Raw genomic sequence first — 20,988 nt, 5'->3', positions numbered from 1 at the left:
AGAAATGTGGGGTCATCCAATTTGGACCTAAAAAGGATAAAACAGTGTACTTTCTAAAAGCTAGAGACAGTGGAGGTACACAGAGATTTGGGGGTCAAGGTACACAGATCTTTAAAGTGTCATGAACAGGTACAGAAAATAATCAAAAAGGCTAATGAAATGCTGGCCTTTATAACTAATGGACGAGAAGAGGGTAGAAGTCAAGCTTCAATTATACAAAGCCCTAGTTAAACCACACGTGGAGTACTGTGAGCTGTTCTGGGTACCACACCTTCGGAAGGATACATTGGCTTTGGAGGAAGTGCAGAGTTGATTTACCAGAATGATTATTGAACTCCAAAGGTTAATTTAGGAAAGGTTACATAAACTAGGGTCCTAGTCCCTGTAATTTAGAAAGTTAAGGGGTAATTAGATTGAGATTTTCAAGATATTAAGGGGAATAGATAGGGTAGAGAGAGAGAAACTTTTTCTGCTGGTTGAGGAGTCTAGGACTAAGGGACATAATGTAAAATTAGAGCCAGACCTTTCAAGAGCAAAACTAGGAAACACTTCTACAATCAAAGGGTGGTTGAAGTTTGGAACTCTCTTCCGCAAATGGCAATCAATGCTGGATCAATTGTTAAATTTAAAACTGATTGATTTTTGTTAACCAAAGTAATTAAGAGATAAGGGGTAGAGGTGGGTATATGAATTTAGGTCACAGATCAGCCATTGAATGTTAGAACAGGCTCAAGGCACTAAACATCCTACTCCTATTCCTATGTTCCTAAGTTCTAACGGGATGAGCAATGGTTGGATACCCCACCTGCATCTCCCTTGGAGCTTGGGTGGCAGAGGGGCTCCTGGGATTTCCCAGGAAATCCCATGCAGTAGGTCTCCTGATAGCTCTCAGCATAAACATAACAGGCACAGATTTTGCTACAGGCTCAGCAAAGGCCCCAGATCAATGACCAAACCAGGTCATCAACCTTGGAGGAGATCAGTAATGGTAAAGGATATGCGCTGGGCACTGCTGAGTTTCCAGCCGCTTTGTGTCTGTGAGGCTCCTCTTGAAATACATCTGCTATGTTGGAGCAAAATGAGAGAAAAAAAACTTACATTGATATAGCACTTTTCACAACCTCTGGATGTCCCAAAACACTTTACAACCAATAAAGTACTTTTGAAGTGTAGTCACTGTTGTATTAGAGGATACTCAGCTGCCAGTATGCCCACAGCAAGCTTCCACAAACAACAGTGTGATAAAGCCCAGGCAATCTGTTTTAGCGATAAAGGGATAAATATTGGCCAGGACAATTTCCCCTGCTTTGTTTTCAAATAGTGCCCCAAGACCTTTTTTGTCCACCTGAGAGGAAAGATGGGTCCTCAGTTTAATATTTCACCTGAAATGGCACCTCCAGCATTCCCTCAGTACTGCACTGGGGGTGTCAGTTTAAATTATGTGCTCAAGTCTCTGGAATAGGGCTTGAATCCACAACCTTCTGACTCAGAATCAAGAGAGCTATCCAATGAATGATGGCCAACACGATAAGGCTCTTTGACATTCCAAGCCTCAGTCAGGGTGAGCATTGTAAATGCGCCAGACAATATTGTGCTAATGACCCTGTTATTTGTACTTGGGATGGGATCATCAGCCTTCACTTTAGGGCAGTCATAAGTCCCATTCCACCACATTTATGCCCCTGGACTTTTGGTCCTACAACTTTTATCTTCCTAATTGTTTTCAGGATGGTACATTAGTACAACTCTCATTATAACAAAGCTTCCATTTAGTTCTGGTTGTGGTCCACTAGTGGGGTGAACCGGAGCTCAGTGTTAGTCTCCCATCTCTGAATTGTAAGGTCATGAGGTACAAGCCCCATCCATAATGAGGCAAGAGTTCTGATGCCTGAATACTGGGTTGGTGTCCATGGGGGTAAAAAATGCCCAATGTGAATGAAATGGTAACCACTCCATAGCATCGAGCTTGATATCCTGTAAAGAAGTTCTGAGTCAGGCAATGTCCTCATAAAATGGGACAGTGTTATGGAAATAACTCGGAGGACAATCTGCTTGCTGTAAATCAGTGGAAGAAATGGGCCATTAGGTATAGAAGTGGTTCATTGAGGACACCTTTCAGATGACATGTTAAATCAAAGCCTTGTCTGTCCTCTTAAGGTGGGCATAAACCCCAAGGCTAGTGTTCTGAAGAAGAGTATTGAAAACTTTCCAATGTCCTGAGCCAATATTTGTCCCTTAACTAATATCATTAAAAATTATTGTTTGTGGGAGCTGCAGGGACTACATCTCAAAAATATATAATTGGCTGTAAAGCTTGTGTGTTCTCTCTTTCTCCCTCCTTCTCTCCAACATGGAGAAGTTCAGACAAGCACAGTTGCATTGCTATTCTTTTTTGAAATCAAATCCTATATTTAAAGTTTTTTAAAAAATTATTCATGGGATGTCGATGTTACTGGTAAGGCCAGCTTTTATTTGTCCACTACTAGTTGCCCTTGAGAAGGTGGTGGTGTGCCATCTTCTTGAAAGTCAAGGACTTACCTGGAATAAACACCTTTCTCATAATTCATAAAGTCATCAGTCACTTCAAAAGCAAAACTGACTGGGTTCAGTCTTGCCACAGCATCCACCATTCCAGCTTCATCATACTATAAAACAAACAGGGTGTTAGATCAATGTACTTCCTCAGGGGTGAGGAGTAAATGCAGCATTCTAAGTGCACTATAATAATGTACTCTAAACTCAGAATTGCAGTTCAATCAGTTCTAATTAATTTCAAATAAAATCAGGAACTTTGATCCAATTTAGATTCAGCTGAGGATTTTTTTAAAAAACTGGTTTCTGGATTTAGTTCAGAAAAGTAATTGAAATGGCTGGGAGTATTGAGTGAGCACTATTATGCAAGTGTCATAACATGGTTATTGGAAGACCTGCAACCTACCTCAGTGATGTTGACTACACTCTTGACAAATGCGGCAGCTTTGCTGGGCTGGAACCGACAAGGTCCATCCTGAGAGAAACACAAAGAAAAATCACAACAGGATCATTTGCTTCAGTATCATGCTGATTTGACAGGTTCTCTGCTCATTAAGAGGTTACTGCTGAGGTGGTGTTGATTTTCTAAAAGATTTTGGGACTAATTCTCAGTCTCAAGATTGTGAAGGAAAATCTGGAATATTAAATTAGATTCTGGGAGTAGGATTTGTGTGATTGTGTAAAATGAATCACAGAGGATTGAAGGTTAATGGGATGGGATGTAAAACAGAATGGTGACCAATGTTCTCTGTAAGCTGCATGTGTGAAGCTGCACACCAATCTAAAAGGTATCAGAGGGCCACTCTCAAATTGTCCTCTTTAAGGTACCATGTACGTGTGGCCATGCAAAAAAAATTAAACGTACTATGCATTGAAAGCAACGCACAATGGAAACAATTTAGGGCTCATTGCTGACAACTCACTATCACCATGTTACACAATTGTGCACCCACAACTTTCCAGAAGTTCAAATAGCATTCCTTATCCATGATTATCTTGAGATGAGACGCTGCCAGTATTGCGTCACCCCCCATTCACACAAGTGTGACATTTCTCATTTTCAGCACCAGTCTCCCTCATTCTCTCCAATTTATAAAACCAAATTAATGCCAGAATCATATATTGTCCTGTATTGAGGACTAATGTCCAATGGAAACTGGGTTAATACAGTCAAATTTCCCTTGGGACTCTCACACTTGATCCCTGATGTTAATACAAACCACCCAATGGGAACAGAGTAGGTGTGGGTTCAATGACTGTTTCACATAATGTCTCATTTTAAGCTCCATTGACTTCATTGATAGTGGCACATAGTTCCATAAACACTACCAGCCCACTCATTCTATGCCTGTTTGGCATGGGGTGATCAGCACTCACCATTATTAAGGAATAAATCAGAAAGCATCTTATGATGTCTGCACATGCTCAGTTAAACGTGAAAATCAAGAAGTTGCTGTCCGTGTTACCCTGCTTCTCCACAAGCTTCGTCACACTGGTACCTTGCCGAGAGACACGGCATGAAGTTGGTGTACTTACCCAATAGATACCCACTAAATATGCCAGAAAAAGTTAAGGGTTATTCATTCAAGTCTAGTTAAATTTTAGTGGCATGATAAATCTTAATTATTGCCAAACAACTTTTCTGGCTCTGCAATTTAACTTTTAAGCATGTGGTGTCTCATTCATTTGAATTTTAATTATTGTTGGATATTTTTAAAAAAATTAAAACTTAAATAATTTTAAAAAACTTTTTCCCCGATCTCTTTTATCTCTCTTACAGTTGCTTTTGGACTGAACAGACCAAAAAAAAGGTAACTTGAACATTAGTCTGTGTCAAGCCAACTTGTTTGTTTTAATACTGCCAGTTGGTGCACTGGTACTGAGGTGGCAGCCAAGCATTTGCAGGAAGTGCTCTCCCTAGTGTTAGAGCAAAAATAAACAGTGTCTTGGGAATTATAGCCCTGTTCTTCAAATATCTGCCACCATCCTCCTGTCTTTCCCTTATTGAACTTCCTCATACTAGTTTGTACTTTCTGTTCATATTGTCATTACAGCTGATACATTTAGCTGGGTTTACTGGGAAAAAAATAATGGCAATTTTGTTACATGGTGAACTTGTGTGCTGATATCGCAGAAGTGCATTTACCCTCTGGACCAGAGTCAACCTCAAAACATTTATTTTCCTAAACTGCTTATGTACACACATTTTTCAATGTTGCGTTTTATTTGCATATTCCCCATCCTCTCACTAATTTGGATACAAGTAGAAATTGCTCCCAATATGGCAGAGACCAGTTCACTGTGTCCTCCATCAGTCTGCCATTTTGAAATGTATTTGTTATTGGTTCATTTGCAGAAAGACTTGTGATAAAAACACCGTACCATTAAGTGAGCCACGCTCTATTATTATCAGACAGCTAAAAATGTAAAGTCAGACCTTTCCTTCATAAGGATAATCCTGTTCCCTTTCCAGCCCCTGGTTGTATTTAATATATTCAAAAGCTTGACTTGGCAGTCCTCTGAAAAATGTTAAAAACAATAATGTAAAACAGGGAATAAACAGAGGACTGTTACACAGAGCGAGTTACTATTTTATAAGGTTAAGAACATGGTTTATTTAAGGCAGAGTGTATTACATTAAAATGGATGGTGTGGAGGTGAACTCCTCAATTGCAAAATTTTCACCACTGGGAGGTTTTGTGATGAGAGGTTAAGGTAAGGAGAACTGAGCATTCATTTTGAAGAAATGACTCCCTAATGGTCACCTGTACCTCCTATGTTCAAAAAAGAGATAATTGGAAACTCAGTGTGCCACTGGCTCACTCACCCTGCGCATCCATGGTTTTTAAAGTTTTGAGCACAGTCTACAAGTTGTTGTTCCGCCTATGGAGAGATTTAAAATATCAAAATGTATTCCAGTATTAGAACAGATGCGTAATATGATTCTAAAGGTTACCAAAGTTTTGACCAAAACTCACCAGTGAAACAAGTTTTCCTGACTTTATTGCAATCACAGATTCCAAGCATCCAGTGGTAGAAAAGGTCCAGCAGCTTCCACACCCACCCTGTGTAGAATACAATCCAGAAATAACTCAGAGACCAGAAACAGGAGCAAAGTGGGCAATTGTGTGTGAATCCAAGCTTAAATAACATTAGTTACTCAGATAGGCTTATGGAGCTGTGTCTATTTACTTTGGCCTTCCTGATTCCCGATTCCCTTTACTCCACCACTGGTGGACATGCCTTCAGCTGCTTAGGCACTAAGTTCCAGAATTCCCTCCTTAAACCCCTTTGCTTCTGTACTTTTTTTTCCATCTTTATGACACTTCTTAAAACTTACTTCTTTGACCAAGATTTTGACCAACTGGCAATATTTCCTTCTGTGATTTAATGTCATTTTTATCTGATCACAATCCTGTAATGCACTTTGTGACATTTTACGATGTTGAAGACAACATATTAATGCTGTTGTTAGGGCAGTGTAGACTTAGCAATGAACTGCTGCCAATGTTCGCTGTAAGCCTTGTAGCTACACAGCAATTTGAAAGTTGCCATGCAGGCTGCACACAAGTCAGTCCCTTTAATTTACTGCTTGTGAGCAGCTGTGCAAAAAAAAATTAAAGGGGACAAACACTTAAATAAATTACCCACTCCAAAAAACAAAATTGGATGGAATGTTGCCTGCGAGAGCTCTATAAATAATTAAAGGGTTGAATAGCATCCCTATGGCTAGATAGTTACAGTTTAACAGAATGGGAAGGATCAGGAGACATGGGTTTAAAATATGGAAGGGTAGGAATAGGATATTGGGCGGCCCTTCTTTTCTCAGAGAGTAGCGAGTCTCTGGAATGTGTTGCCAGTTGGTTCCACATGGCGCTGGACTGATTCCTTATTGGGGCAGGGATCACATCATATAGGTCAGTGTCCTAAAAGTAACACTTAGTTCATGTGATCTCCTGGATTTTGATCTCTTGAAGAGGTCAAAGAGGACTTCACCAGAGGTTTTTTTCCCTCATTGGCCCTGGGTTTTTGCATCCCCTGGGAGATTACGTGGCTGTGGGAGGGAGGAAGTGTTTAGTTATAATAATCTGGCCAGCATGAATGTGAGGAAGATTTTGCTCAGATATCTGTATGTTTGGGTAAAAACTGACTGAAATTCAACTCCTGAATGTTCATTTCCGCTCGCAGAATGGGAAAACGCAGGTCAAGGGCTAGCCCATAGATTTTGACCAGCCATGAATTGGTACAACAGTCTGGAGGATCTGAATGGCCCCCCTCATATTTTTGCGACCTCAGACAATAGGCCCACATTCACAGGTATCAGTGTACTAATTAATGTATATCTCGTGGATTTGTGTCAATGCATTTCCAACCAACTATGCCAGGCTATACGAATCATATGGCATTCTGTCAATGGACCAGGTCAGGTGAGGACAAAATAACTACAGCCTGTGTATGGGGTGCACTGTTCAGTTGCAGAAACAAATATACGAGGGGAATTTGTAATGGAAGGGGTCATCTACAGTGCTATCAAGCGGCACTTGCTTAGCAATAACCTGCTCACTGACACCCAGTTTGGGTTCTGCCAGGGCCACTCAGCTCCTGACCTCATTACAGCCTCGGTTCAGGCACGGACAAAAGAGTTGAAGTGCCGAGGTGAAGTGAGAGTGACTGCCCTTGACATCAAGGCAGCATTTGACCCAGTGTGGCATCAAGGAGCCCTAGCAAAACTGGAGACAATGGGAATCAGGGGGAAAACTCTCCACTGGTTGGAATCAGATCTAGCACCAAATAAGATGGTTGTGTTCTTTTTTATTCATTCATGGGATATGGGCTTTGCTGACTGGACCAGCATTTATTGCTGGCCCACACAATGTGCCACGCAATGACCATCTTCAGCTAGAGACAGTCTAACCATCACCCCTTGATGCTCAATGGTATTACTATCACTGAATCCCCCGCTATCAACATCCTGGGGGTTACCATCGACCAGAAACTGAACTGGACCAGCCATATAAATACTGTGGCTGCAAGAGCAGGTCAGAGGCTAGGAATCCTGCGTTGAGTAACTCATCCCCTGACTCCCCAAAGCCTGTCCACCATCTATAAGGCACAAGTCAGGAGTGTGATGGAATACTCCCCAATTGCCTGGATAAGTGCGACTCCCACAACAATCAAGAAGCTTCACACCTTCGAGGACAAAGCAGTCTACTTGACTGGCACCACATCAACAATCATTCACTCTCTCCATCACTAATGCCTTGTAGCAGCAGTGTGTACCATCTACAAGATGCACTGCAGGAATTCACCAAGGCTCCTTTGACGGCACCTTCCAAACCCATGACCACTACCATCTAGAAGGACAAGGGCAGCAGACACAAGGGAACACCACCACCTGAAAGTTCCCCTCCAAGTCACTCACCATCCTGACTTGGAAATATATCGCCGTTCCTTCACTGTGCTGTTTAAACAAACTGTTTTCTGAGTAAATAGACTTGGCTTGTTTTAAATTAGACTGTTTGCTGCGAGTCTTGCCATACGTCCCAACCCCCTCTAACTCATTGGCTGATGCAGTGGGTGTTGTACTTTTCTTTGCCTCTGCACTTGTTTAAAAACTATTAAATCTCTAACATTAGGCCCAATTTTATCTGTGTAGGGGAATAGGTTTTGAGTGAGTTAAAATCAGGCCCAGTAACTTATTTCTTTCTTCACAGATGCCGACTGACCTGCTGAGTATTTTCCAGCGTTTTTCTGTTTTTATTTCGGACCAGCTTTACCTGATTCTTCACAGGAGTGATGTAATTTCCTCTTTTTCTCCAGTCTACAAACTCAGGGAGCAGCTTCATATTGTTGTGATGGTGCCCTCGTGTAGCTGAGCAGTTCTGTTGGGGAAGGGTAGAGGAATAAAAAAATGTTTAAACTCAGAACTACTGTGGTCCAGATCCTGCTATTCTCCCTCAGACTGGCTGGGACCTAGCTGTAAATTGTCTAGCTCTGCTTCAATTGGAAATATAATTTGCTGTCGAAGATTTGAAAAAAAACTGGCGCAAGATCAGAGCGAGAGTTCCAGTGAGAATTGGGGCTTTAAAAAAACCGGCACGAGGACAGACTGAGAGTTACTTAACGTTTTATTGTGTTTACTTAAGTTCCAATTTTGATGCAGTAAATAAGTAATTTGAGGCACAGCAGGGCCGTTCATACCTGTGCAGTGCACATCCTGTACCATGTGGGAACGCCAGGATGCTACCCATGTCCTGTACAACTACATGTGCAGAAAGTGCCACCAAATGGAAAAACTTGAGCGCCGTTTCTTGGAACTTGAGTAGCTGGTGTCACTGAGGAGCATTCGCGAGGATGAGAGCTATGTGGATAGCACGTTTCAGAAGTTGGTCACCCCGCAGCTTAAGAAAGAACAGGCAGAGGCGGGCTGTGGCCATCAGACAGACAAGGCAGGTAGGATATCCCACTTTCTAACTGGTACTCAGTCCTGAGTACCAATGGGGGACAGGGTTCTTCCTGAAAGAGCAGCAAGATTCATGACCAGAGCAGTATGGTGATTCAGCTGTGCAGGGAGAGAGGAGAAAAGAGAAAAGAGCAATAGTGGTAGGGGACTCTATAGGTAGGGGATTCTATAGTTAGGAGAACAAACAGGCGCTTCTGTGGTCACAGACATGATTCCAGGATGGCATGTTGCCTGGTGTAAGGGTCATGGATATCACCAAGTGGCTCCAGAGCATTCTGGAGGGTGGGGGTGCACAGCCCAAGGTCGTGGTTCACATTGGTACCAACGATATAGGAAGAAAAAATGATGAAGTTCTGCAGGCTGAGTACAGGGAGTTTGGAAAAAAGATAGAGAGCAGGTCCTCAAAAGTTAGGAATCTCCAGATTACTTCCAAGGCCACGTGTTAGTGAGTACATAAATAGGAGAATACATCAGATGAGTGCGCGGCTGGAGAGATGGTGCAGGAGGGAGGGCTTCAGATTTCTGCAGCATCGGGACTGGTTCTGGGAAAGGTTGGAACTATACAAGCCGGACGGTCTACATCTGATTAGGACCAGGACAAATGTCCTTGCAGGGAGATTTGCTGGTGTTGTTGGGGAGGGTTTAAACTAGATTGGCAGAGGGTGGGAACCTGACAGCAGATTCAGATAGGACAAATTCAGAGCAGGGAGTGGGAGACAGAAAATTAGCAAGTGACTCTGAAAGACAGAAAAAGCAAAGGTTAAAAGGTTTACAGTACAGGAATTTGGCAACGTTAAAAGGTATTCAGTTAATGCAAGGAGTATCGCAAACAAAACCAATGAACTGAGGGTACAGATGGACACAGGACAGCATGACATCATTGCTATAACAGAAACTTGGTTTAAAGAAGGCAGCTTAACATCCCTGAATATAAGCTTTCCAGGCAGGATGGAGAGGGGGCTAAAAATGTTGGGGGTGTAGCATTATTGAATAAAGAAGCAATTACAGCTGTGAGGGGAGGGATGATATAATAAATGAATCACCAAATGAGGTTATATGAGTTGAGCTCAGAAATAAAAAGGGGCAGCCACACTACTAGGAGTGTACTAAAGACCCCCAAATAGTGAGCTGGAGATAGAAGAGCAAATATGTAGGCAAAATTCTGAGTGCAAAAACAATAGGGCAATAATAGTTGGGGACTTCTACTGCCCAAGTATCAACTAGGATATGATACAGTAAAATCAAAGAAAACCCAATGTTGTTTTACTAATACATTAAGAGCAAGAGGATAAGCAAGGAAAAGGCAAGGCTTATCAAAGATGTACATGGTAACTTGTGCACTGATGCTGAAGATGTGGGCGGGGTTCTCAATGAGTATTTTGTCTCTATCTTCACTAAGGAGAGGGATGATACAGTTTTCTAGTTAAAGAGGAGTGCAAAATATTAGATACAATAAGCATAGTGAGACAGGATGTACTGGAGGGACTGACATCTTGAAGGTGGATAAATCACCAGGGCCATATGGATTGTATCCCAGGCTGTCAAAGGAAGCCAGGGAAGAAATAGTGGATGCTCTGGGGATCATTTTCTAATCCGCTGAATATTGTACCTTTATTTAAAAAAGGTGCGAGGGATAGGCCAAATAATTATAGCCCTGTCAGTCTGTCTTCAGTGGTGGGCAGACTATTAGAATTAATTCTGAGGCAGGATAAACTGTCACTTAGAAACTGGCAGATTAATCAGGAATAGTCAGCATGGTTTTGTTAGGGGAAGGTTGCATCTTACTAATTTAATCTAATTTTTTGAGGAAGTAATAAAGGAGGATTGATGAGGGTAGTGCAGTGGATATTGTTGACTTAGATTTTAGCAAGGCATTTTAAAGTCCCACATGGCAGACTGGTCAGAAAAGTAAAAGCCCACGGGATACAGGAGAATGTGGAGAGTTGGTTCCAAAATTGACTCAGCGATAGGAAACAAAGGGTAATGATTGATGGATATTTTTGCAAATGGAAGATGGCTTTCAGTGGCGTTCCACAGGGCTCAGTGTTGGGTCCCTTGCTGTTTGTTGAATAAATTAATGATTTGGACTTAAAAGTGAATGGCATGATTGGGAAATTGGCAGATGACAAAAATTGGCTGCATAGTTGATAGTGAAAAGGATAGCTGTTGTCTCCAGAATTATATCAATGGTTTGGTTGAGTAGGTGGAAAAGTGGCAGATGGAATTCAATCCAGAGAAGTGTGAGATAATGCATTTGGGGAGGACAAACAATGCTGGGGAATATACAATAAATGGGAAGATATTGGGTGGGGTAGAGGAAGAGAGACACCTTGGAGTGCATGTCCACAGGTCCCTGAAGGTGGCAGGACAGGTGGATAAGGTAGTAAAGAAAGCATATGGAATGCTTTCCTTTATTGGATGAGGTATTGAATACAAAAGCAGAGATGTAATGATGAAACTGTATAAAACGCTGGTTAGGCTACAGCTGCAATTCTGTGTACAGTTCTGGTTGCCACATTACAGGAAGCACATAATTGCTCTAGAGAGAGTACAGAGGAGATTTACAAGAATGTTGCCAGCGCTTGAAAATTGCAGCTATGAGGAAAGATTGGATAGGCTGGTGTTGTTTTCCTTGGAACTGAGGGATGACCTAATTGAGGTCTACAAGATTATGAGAGGCCCAGATAGAGTAGACAGGGATGTCCTATTTCCCTTAGCAGAGAGGTCAATTACCTGGTGGCACAGAATTAAGGTGTTGGTAGAAGAAGTAGAGGGGACATGAGGAAAAGCTTCTTCATCCAGAGGGTGGTGGGTGTCTGGAATTCACTGCCTGGTTTGGTGGTGGAGGCAGAAACCCTCAACTCATTTAAAAGAACATAAGAAGTAGTAATAGGAGTAGACCATTCTGCCCCTCAAGTCTGCTCCACCATTCAATAAGATTATGGCTGATCTTCTTGTGTTTCGATTTCCATTTTCCCATCTAACCCTGATAACCTTTGATTCCCTCGCCTAATGACTCTACCTCTGCCTTAAAAAATATTCAATGATCCCGCCTCCACCACCTTCTGAGGCAGAGAATTCCAAAGTCACACAACCCTCTGAGAGAAAAAATTTCTCCTCATCTCTGTCCTAAAAGGGCGACCCCTAATTTTAAAACACCCCCTAGTTCTCGACTTACCCACAAGAGGAAAGATCCCTTTGATCTTGTCCACCTTGTCAAGGCCATTCGGGATTTTGTGTACTTCAATTAAATCACCCCTCACTCTTCTAAATTCCAGTGGAAACAAACCTAGTATGTCCAGCCTTCCCTCATAAGCCAACCCACTCATTCCAGGTTTACAATCTAGTAAACCTCCTTTGAACTGCCTCCAATGCATTTACATCCTTCCTTAAATAAGGAGACCAAAACTGTACACAGTATTCAAGGTGCGGTCTCACCAATGCCCTGTATAACTGAAGCATAACATCTGTACTTTTATAAAAGCTAAAAACTGCAGATGCTGGAAATCCAAAACAAAAATAAAAATAAAAATACCTGGAAAAACTCAGCAGGTCTGGCAGCATCTGCGGAGAGGAACACAGTTAACATTTCGAGTCCGTATGACTCTTCAACAGAACGTCATACGGAGTCGAAATATTAACTATGTTCCTCTCCACAGATGCTGCCAGACTTGCTGAGTTTATCTGTACTTTTATGTTCAATCCCTCTCGTAATAAAGGAGAGCATAACATTAGCCTTCTTAATTACTTGCCGTACCTGCATACTAACTTTTCGTGACTCATGTACTAGAACACCTAAATCCCTCTGCATCTCAGAATTATGCAGCCGTTCTCCATTTAATTAATACTCTGCTTTTTTGTTCTTCCTGCCAAAGTGAACAACTTCACATTTTCCCATTAAACTCCATTTGCCAGATCTTTACCCATTCACTCAACCTATCTGCATCCATCTGCAACATCCTCATGTCCTCTTCACAACATGCTTTCCTACCTATCGTTGTGTCATCTTCAAATTTAGCTACCAGGTCTTCACTCCCTTCATCTAAGTCATTGATGTAAATTGTAAAAATTTGAGGCCTGAGTACAGACCCCTGTGGGATGCCGCTCGTCACATCCTGCCAATCAGAAAAAGACCCATTTATGCATACCTTCTGTTACTGCCAGCGCTAATCTTCTAACCATGCTAATATGTTACTCACAACACCATGTGCTTTTATTTTCCGTAATAATCTTTGATGTGGCACCCTATCAAATACCTTCTGGAAATCCAAGTACAGTATGTTTACAGGCTCCCCTTTATCAACTGCGCATGTTACTCCTTAAAAGGACTCCAGTAAATTGGTTAAACATGATTTTCCTTTCACAAAATCATGCTGACTCTTCCCAATCGCCTTGAGCTCTACTAAGAGCCCAGCTATAACCTCCTTAATGATTGATTCTAATAAATTCCCCACGACAGACGTCAAGCTAACTGGCCTATAGTTTCCTGTTTTCTGCTTCCCACTCTTCTTGAATATAGGTTATATTTGTTACTTTCCAATCTGATGAAACCTTTCTAGAATCTAGCGAATTTTGGAAAATTAACAACAGCACATTGACTACCTCTTTTAAGACCCTAGGATGTAGTCCATCGGGACCCGGAGACTTGCCAAACTGCAGCTCCATCAATTTGCTCAGTACCATTCCCCTAGTGATTTCAATTTCACCAAATTCTTTTCTCCCATTCACCTCCTGATTTGTAGCTATAACTGGAATATTTTTTGTATCCTCTATGGTGAACACAGAAGCAAAATATTTGTTCATTTCTTCCGCCATTTCCTTATTATCTACTATTAACTCCCCGCTGTCACTCTCTGGAGGACCAACACTCTACTTACTCTTTTCCTTTTTAAGTACCTGTAGAAATTCTTGCTATCCGTTTTTACATTTTTACATTTCTAGTTAGCTTCTTTTCACCTGTAATTTCTTTCTCTTGATTAACCTCTTAGTCATTTTCTGCCTTTCTTTATATTCTGTCCAATCATCTGTCCTGCCACGCATCTTTGCAGAGCTGTATGCTTTTTCCTTAAGTTTGATGTTTTCTTAAACATCTCTAGTTAACCGCAGATGGTGGGTCCTCTCCTTAGAATTTTTCTTTATGGTAGGGATGTATTTATTTTGAATATTCTGAAATATCCCCTAAATGTCTTGTCACTGCTTCTTTATTGATTTGTCCTCTAGCCTAGTTTACCAGTTCACTTAAGCTAGCTCAGCTTTCATCCCCACATAGTTGCCCTTATTTAAGTTTAAGATGCTAGCCTTAGACCCACTCTTCTCCCTTTCAAACTGGATGCAAAATTCAATCATATTGTGGTTGCTACTACCTCAGGATGCCTTTACTCTGAGGTCATTAATTAATCCTGTAACATTACACAATACGAAAATGTAACATAGCCTGCTCTCTGGTTGGTTCCGGAACATGCTGCGCTAAGAAACTATCTCGAAAGCATTCTAAGAACTGCTCACCCAGGCTACTACTGCCAATCTGATTTTTTCAGTTTGTGTGTAAATTAAAATCATCCATGATTATTGTTGTCCCTTTTTCACAAGCATACAATATTTTCCCTTCAGTACTTTGTCCTACATTGTGGCTACTGTTAGGGGACCTGTAAACCATTCTCACTAATGATTTTTCCCCTCTACTATTCCTCATTGCCGCCCAAACTGATTCTACATCCTGATCTCCTGACTATTGATCATCTCTAACTATTGCATCAATGCCATCTTTGATTAACAGTGCTATTTCTCCACCTTTACCTAGCTTCCTATCCTTGTTCAATGTCATGTACCCTTTAATATTAAGGACCCAATCTTTGTCATCCTGCAGCCACGTCGCTGTAATTGCTGTCAGATCATATTTATTTACTTCAATGTGGGCCTTCAGTTCATTTACTTTATCTGAATGTACGTGTCATTCATAACAGAGAGCCTTCAGTTTTGTCTTTTTGTTCCCTTCGTAACATCTAGTCTTGACCTTATGATTTATTCTTAAGTTTCTTCTCTCTGTCCCTTCCTGCCATTCTCTGACCTTCATTTCTCATATTACTATTTTGCTCTCCTGTCTTGACTCTACACCTTGAATTGCTACCTCTACCCAATCTTGCTCCCTCACCCTCCTCGTTTAGTTTAAAGCTCTCTCTACTTCCTTAGTTATGCAATTTGCGAGGACACTCGTCCCAGCACGGTTCAGGTGTAAACCGTCCCAACGGTAAAGCCCCCACTTTCCCCAGTACTGATGCCAGTGCCCCACAAACTGAAACCCACTTCTCCCACACCAGTCTTTGAGCCACACATTTGTCTCTCTAATCTTATTTGCCTTATTCCAATTTGCACGTGACTCAGGTAATAATCCAGAGATTATTACCTTTGAGGTTCTGCTTCTTAATTTGGTACCTAGCTCCTCATACTGACTTTGCAGAACCTCTTTCCTAGTTCTACCGACGTCATTGGTACCTATATGGACCACGACAACTGGATCCTGCCCCTCCCACTGCAAGTTCTTCTCCAGCCCTGACCCTAACCCTAACCCTAACCTGTTGAAGGGTCATGAGGACTCGAAACGTCAACTCTTTTCTTCTCTGCCGATGCTGCCAGATCTGCTGAGTTTTTCCAGGTAATTCTGTTTTTGTAATGTCTCATGTAGTTTGATATAAAAACCTCTCAAGAACTGATGGTCTGATTCTTGAATTTAGAGCTGTATCTCAAACATACCGCTTAAAAATACAAGTTATGACAATGTGCTTACACATGAACAGGAGAGAGATCACATCCTGAGTGGGGCACAGCCAGAGTGGGTATTGGGAATTTGGCGTAAAGTGGGAATTGGGCTGGTAAGTCTCTTTAATTTTTGTAAGTTCAGTAGTCTAGTTAAAAGGTTGATAAGGTAGCTGTCTCAGCTGTCTGTGTGACAGTTAACTGTCAATCACCTGAAGCCTGATAAGGGCCTGAATAGGTGTTAGTTACTATTTGAAGCTGAACTAGTGGTGAGTCAACTCAGCTCGATTTAAGAAAGGGACTATCTAGAAGCACAGGGACTATCTAGTGGGGCACAACCAGAGTGGGTATTGGGAATTTGGTGCAAAGTGCCAATTCGGTGCATAGGGGATGAGGTGCTCTTTGCATTTTTTCCTTGCTATCCAACTTCTTAAATCTTCAGAACGTGCTGCAGCAGTAGAGGCTACAAGGGAAAGGAATCACTGGTAACTGGTGGGTAAGGTATTTACTACTTTAATTGCTTAGAGCTTAAGGTCTTTTTGTGGTTTACAGTTTGTATATTCTACAGTAACGAGGATTAGGAAAGAAGGGCCCTAGAGAAATTGACTTAAAAGGTTTAATTTAAAGGGATAAGTCATGGCAGGAGTGCTCAAAAGCCATGGTGTGCTCCATGTGGGAAGCCAGGGACATTTCCAGTGCCCGGGACCAGCATGTGTGCAGGAAGTGTGTCCAGCTGCAGCTCCTGGAAGCTTGGATTTCAGAGCTGGAATGGTGGCTGGGGACAGTGTGGAGCATCCGCGAGTCTGAGAGCATTGTGGATAGCACGATTAGAGAGGTGGTCACACCGCAGCTGAAGGGACTTGAGGAAGGAAGGGAATGGGTGACCACCAGGCTGTCCAAGAGAAACAAGCAGGTAATTCAGGAGTCCCCTGGGGTCCCGCTTGCAAATCAGTATTCCGTTTTAGAGGCTGATGAGGGCACTGGTTCCTCAAGGGGGTGTGGACAGAGCGAAGCTTCTGGCAGCACAAGCAGCCTGTCTGTACAGGAGGGGAGGAAGAGCAATAGTAATAGGGGATTCTATAGTCAGAGGAACAGATAGGCGCTATTGTGACCATCAACGTGACTCCAGGATGGTATGTTGCCTCCCTAGTGCCAGGGTCCGGGATGTCACTGAACGGCTGCAGGGCATCCTGAAGGGGGAGGGTGATAAGGCAGAGGTCATAGTACATGTTGGTATCAATGACATAGGTAGAAAGAGAGATGAGGTCTTGCATCAAGAATTCAGGGTGTTAGGCAGTAGACTAAAAAGCAAGTCCTCTCGGGTTGTAATCGCTGGATTACTCCCAGTGCCACGTGCTAGCGTGCTCAGAAATAGGAGAATAGCGCAGATCAATATGTGGCTTAAGAGTTGGTGCAGGAGGTAGGGTTTTAGATTCTTGGATCACTGGGACCATTTCTGGGGAAGGTGGGACCTATACAAATGGGACGGTCTACATCTGAACCAGAGCAGGACTAACATCTTTGCGGGCAGGTTTGCTAGTGTTGTTGAGAGGAGTTTAAACTAATTTGGTAGGGGGAGGGGACACAGAATGTTAGCAGAATAGGGACATATCATAATACAGTAAAACAATCAAGTCAGAGGGAGCACAGCTGCAATAAGCTTCAAGGGAGTAAGGCAAGGCTGGATGGCCTCTACTTTAATACCAGGAGTATTACAGGTAAAACGGATGAATTAAGGGTGAGGATTGACACGTGGAATTGTGATATAGTAGCCATCACTGAGAAGTGGTTGAGGGAGGGCAGGACTAGCAGCTCAACATTCCGGGATATAGAATCTTCAGGCAAGACAGGGGAGAGGGTAAAAGAGGAGGCGGTGTTGCATTATTGGTTAAGGAGTCAGTTACTGCAGTAAGGAGAGGTGATATCTTGGAGGGGGCATCGAATGAAGCTTTGTGGGTAGAGCTGAGGAATAAAAAAGAGGCAGCCACATTATTAGGTGTTTATTATAGACCCCCAGATAGTCAGCGGGAAATTGAGGAGCAAATATATACACAATCTGTGGAGGTGTGTAAAAACAATAACAATAGGGTAATTATATTAGGTGATTTCAACTTTCCCAACATTAATTGGGATAGACATAGTGTTAAGGGCTTGGTTGGAGTGGATTTCTTGAAATGTGTACAGGAGAACTTTTTAGGTCAATATGTAGAGGGTCCAACAAGGGACGGTGCATTGCTGGACCTAATTCTGGGGAATGAAGCCGGACAGGTAGCTGAGGTGGTGGTGGGCGAGCATTTCAGTGATAGCGACCACAACATGGTGCAGTTTAAGATTGTTATGGACAAAGAAATCGACAAGTTGCAAAAAAATGTTTTGGATTGGGAGAGAGCGGATTTTAGTAAAATAAGGCAGGATCTGGCCAAGGTAGACTGGGAACAGTTACTTGTGGGGAAATCTACAGAGGAACAGTGGGGGGGTGTTCAAAAAGGAAATGGGGAGGGTACAGGCTCAACAGGTTCCCTCTATGGTGATAGGAAGGAGTAACAAGCCCAGAGAACCATAGATTACCAGAGATATTCAGGTTACGATGATAAGGAAAAGAGAGGCTTTTACCAGGTAGAAGGGAAGCAAATCAGCAGAGCCATTAGTGGAGTATACACAGTGCAGGGCGGAGCTTAAGAAAGCAATTAGGAGAGCAAAGAGGGGATATGAGAAAGCTCTAGCTGGTAAAAGTAGGGAAAATCCCAAGATATTCTATAAGTATATCAATGGGAAGAGGATAACCGGGAAAAGAGTAGGGCCCATAAGGGACCGAGGGGGCAATCCAGAGGACATCGCTAGAGTGTTGAATGAATACTTCACATCTGTCTTCACCCAAGAGAATGAGGATGAAGGTATCGAACTTGGGGAGAAGAGACTGCGAGGTTCTTAAGCAAGTTGATATAGGGAGTGACAAGGTATTAGAGGTGTTGGCAGGCGTAAAAGTGGACAGATCTCCAGGTCCGGATGATTTGTGTTCCAGATTGCAGAGGGAGGCAAGGGAGGAGATTGCAGGGATTCTGACCCAAATTTTTAATTTCTCTCTGGCCACGGGGATGTGCCAGAGGACTGGAGAACAGCTAATGTGGTTCCGCTATTTAAGAATGGTTGTAGAGATAAGCCAGGGAACTACAGGCCAGTGAGTCTCACATCAGTGGTAGGGAAACTATTGGAGAAAGTTCTGAAGGAGAGTATCTATCTCCACTTGGAGAGGCAAGGTTTGATCAGGGATAGTCAGCATAGCTTTGTCAGAGGGAGGTCATGCCTAACAAATTTGATTGAAATTTTTGAGGAGGTGACCAGGTGTGTAGATGAGGGTAGCGCAGTTGATGTAGTTTACATGGATTTCAGCAAAGCCTTTGACAAGGTCCCACATGGGAGACTTATAAAGAAGACAAATGCACATGGGATACAGGGTAATTTGATAAGGTGGATTGAAATTGGCTTAGTTGTAGGAGACAGAGGGTGATGACAGAAGGATGCTTTAGTGACTGGAAGCCAGTGTCCAGTGATGTACCACAGGGATCTGTGCTCGGTCCCCTATTATTTGTCATTTATATAAATGACATAGATGACTATGCGGGGGATAGGATTAGTAAGTTTGCGGATGACACAAAGATTGGCCAGGTGGTTAACAGTGAGGTTGAGTGTCTTGGGCTACAGGAAGATATAGACGGGATGGTTAAAAGGGCAGATAAGTGGCAGATGGAATTTAACCCTGAAAAGTGTGAGGTGATACACTTCGGAAAGAGTAATTTGACAAGGAAGTATTCAATGAACGGCATGGCACTAGAAAGTTCTGAGGAACAAAGGGACCTTGGTGTGTTTGTCCATAGATCTCTGAAGGCAGAGGGGCATGTTAGTGGGGTGGTGAAAAAGGCATATGGGACACTTGACTTTATCAATCAATGCATAGATTACAAAAATAGGGAGGTCATGTTGGAGTTATATAGAATCTTAGTGAGGCCACAGCTGGAGTACTGTGTGCAGTTCTGGTTGCCACATTATAGGAAGGATGTGATTGCACTGGAGGTGGTGCAGAGCAGATTCACCGAATGTTGCCTGGGATGAAACATTTAAGTTATGAAGAGAAGTTGGATAGACTTGGGTTGTTTTCGTTGGAGCAGAGAAGACTGAGGGGAGACCTGATCAAGGTGTACAAGATTATGAGGGGCATGGACACTGTGGATAGGGAGCAGCTGTTCCCCTTAGTTGAAGGGTCAGTCACAAGGGGGCATAAGTTCAAGGTGAGGGGCAGGAGGTTTAAGGGGGATGTGAGGAAAAACGTTTTTACCCAGAGGGTCGTGACGGTTGGAATGCATTGCCTGGGAGGGTGGTGGAGGCGGATTGCCTCACATCCTTTAAAAAGTACTTGGATGAGCACTTGGCACGTCATAACATTCACGGCTATGGGCCACATGCTGGTAAATGGGATTAGGTAGGTAGGTCAGGTGTTTCTCACATGTTGGTGCAGACTCGATGGGCCGAAGGGCCTCTTCTGCACTGTGATTCTGTGTGATAGTTGTTTAAAGTTCCCTCTGAGATTTTTAAATAACTCAGCTTTACCAATTGCTGTGTGATAACAATCTGATAGGGCAGACAAGGCCTCAGTGTAACTCCTCACAGTGTCACCCAAAAGGCAGCACCTCTGACAATGCAGCGTTACTTTAGCGCTGGCAGCAGGAATGTTGGCCTAGATTATGTCCTCGTGTCTCTGGAGTGGAACTTGAACTCACAACCTTCTGATTGAGAGGGTAGGGTGCCACCTGAGATAGCACTTCAAAAGAAAATAGAACTCAGCATGGACACACAAGGAACTGAGAATAAGGTGTATAATAGGGTAATTTAAACTACCAAGTTCTATTGGGTGTTCCCCTCCCTCTCTACCTCTCTCAGTCTTATTTTCATTCTGCTTTTTTTACCCTTGGGGATCCGTGCACCATCAGCCTAGACTTTGTACTTTTGGTGACGGAGTTTGAATCTAAAATCACAGGTGAGGGGCACAGAGGTTTAGCAGGAATGCACAGAGGTCTAGCACAAAGCAAGGGAAGATAGCACATACTCAGCTGGAGGGCCAGCTGAAAGAACTTGTTACCTGTGGTTTCTGTAGCAAGTACAGTGACTTAAATTCACTGAAAGTCAAATCAGAAAACTGGTTCAGTCCCACTGTATAGACAGAATTAACAAAAACAATATGTTAG

General features: G+C 42.6%; 1 protein-coding gene across 1 annotated transcript in view; it reads right to left on the bottom strand.

Annotated features, from left to right (window-relative positions):
- Window positions 1-20,988, bottom strand: part of ctsh (cathepsin H) — a 29,226-nt gene that overhangs the window by 2,334 nt on the left and 5,904 nt on the right. Inside the window, exons 4-10 of the mRNA XM_041175212.1 lie at window positions 20,883-20,953; window positions 8,310-8,414; window positions 5,511-5,597; window positions 5,360-5,415; window positions 4,970-5,051; window positions 2,939-3,007; window positions 2,539-2,645 (exon numbers count right to left, since the gene is read on the bottom strand). Of these exons, the coding sequence (XP_041031146.1) occupies window positions 2,539-2,645; window positions 2,939-3,007; window positions 4,970-5,051; window positions 5,360-5,415; window positions 5,511-5,597; window positions 8,310-8,414; window positions 20,883-20,953 (577 nt within the window). The remainder of the gene's footprint in view (window positions 1-2,538; window positions 2,646-2,938; window positions 3,008-4,969; window positions 5,052-5,359; window positions 5,416-5,510; window positions 5,598-8,309; window positions 8,415-20,882; window positions 20,954-20,988) is intronic.

Source organism: Carcharodon carcharias, chromosome 26, assembly GCF_017639515.1.
Source record: "Carcharodon carcharias isolate sCarCar2 chromosome 26, sCarCar2.pri, whole genome shotgun sequence".
In the NCBI taxonomy this organism is placed as follows: Eukaryota; Metazoa; Chordata; class Chondrichthyes; order Lamniformes; family Lamnidae; genus Carcharodon; species Carcharodon carcharias.
Note: the sequence above shows the minus strand (reverse complement) of the source record. Positions and strands in the feature narration are given on the sequence as shown.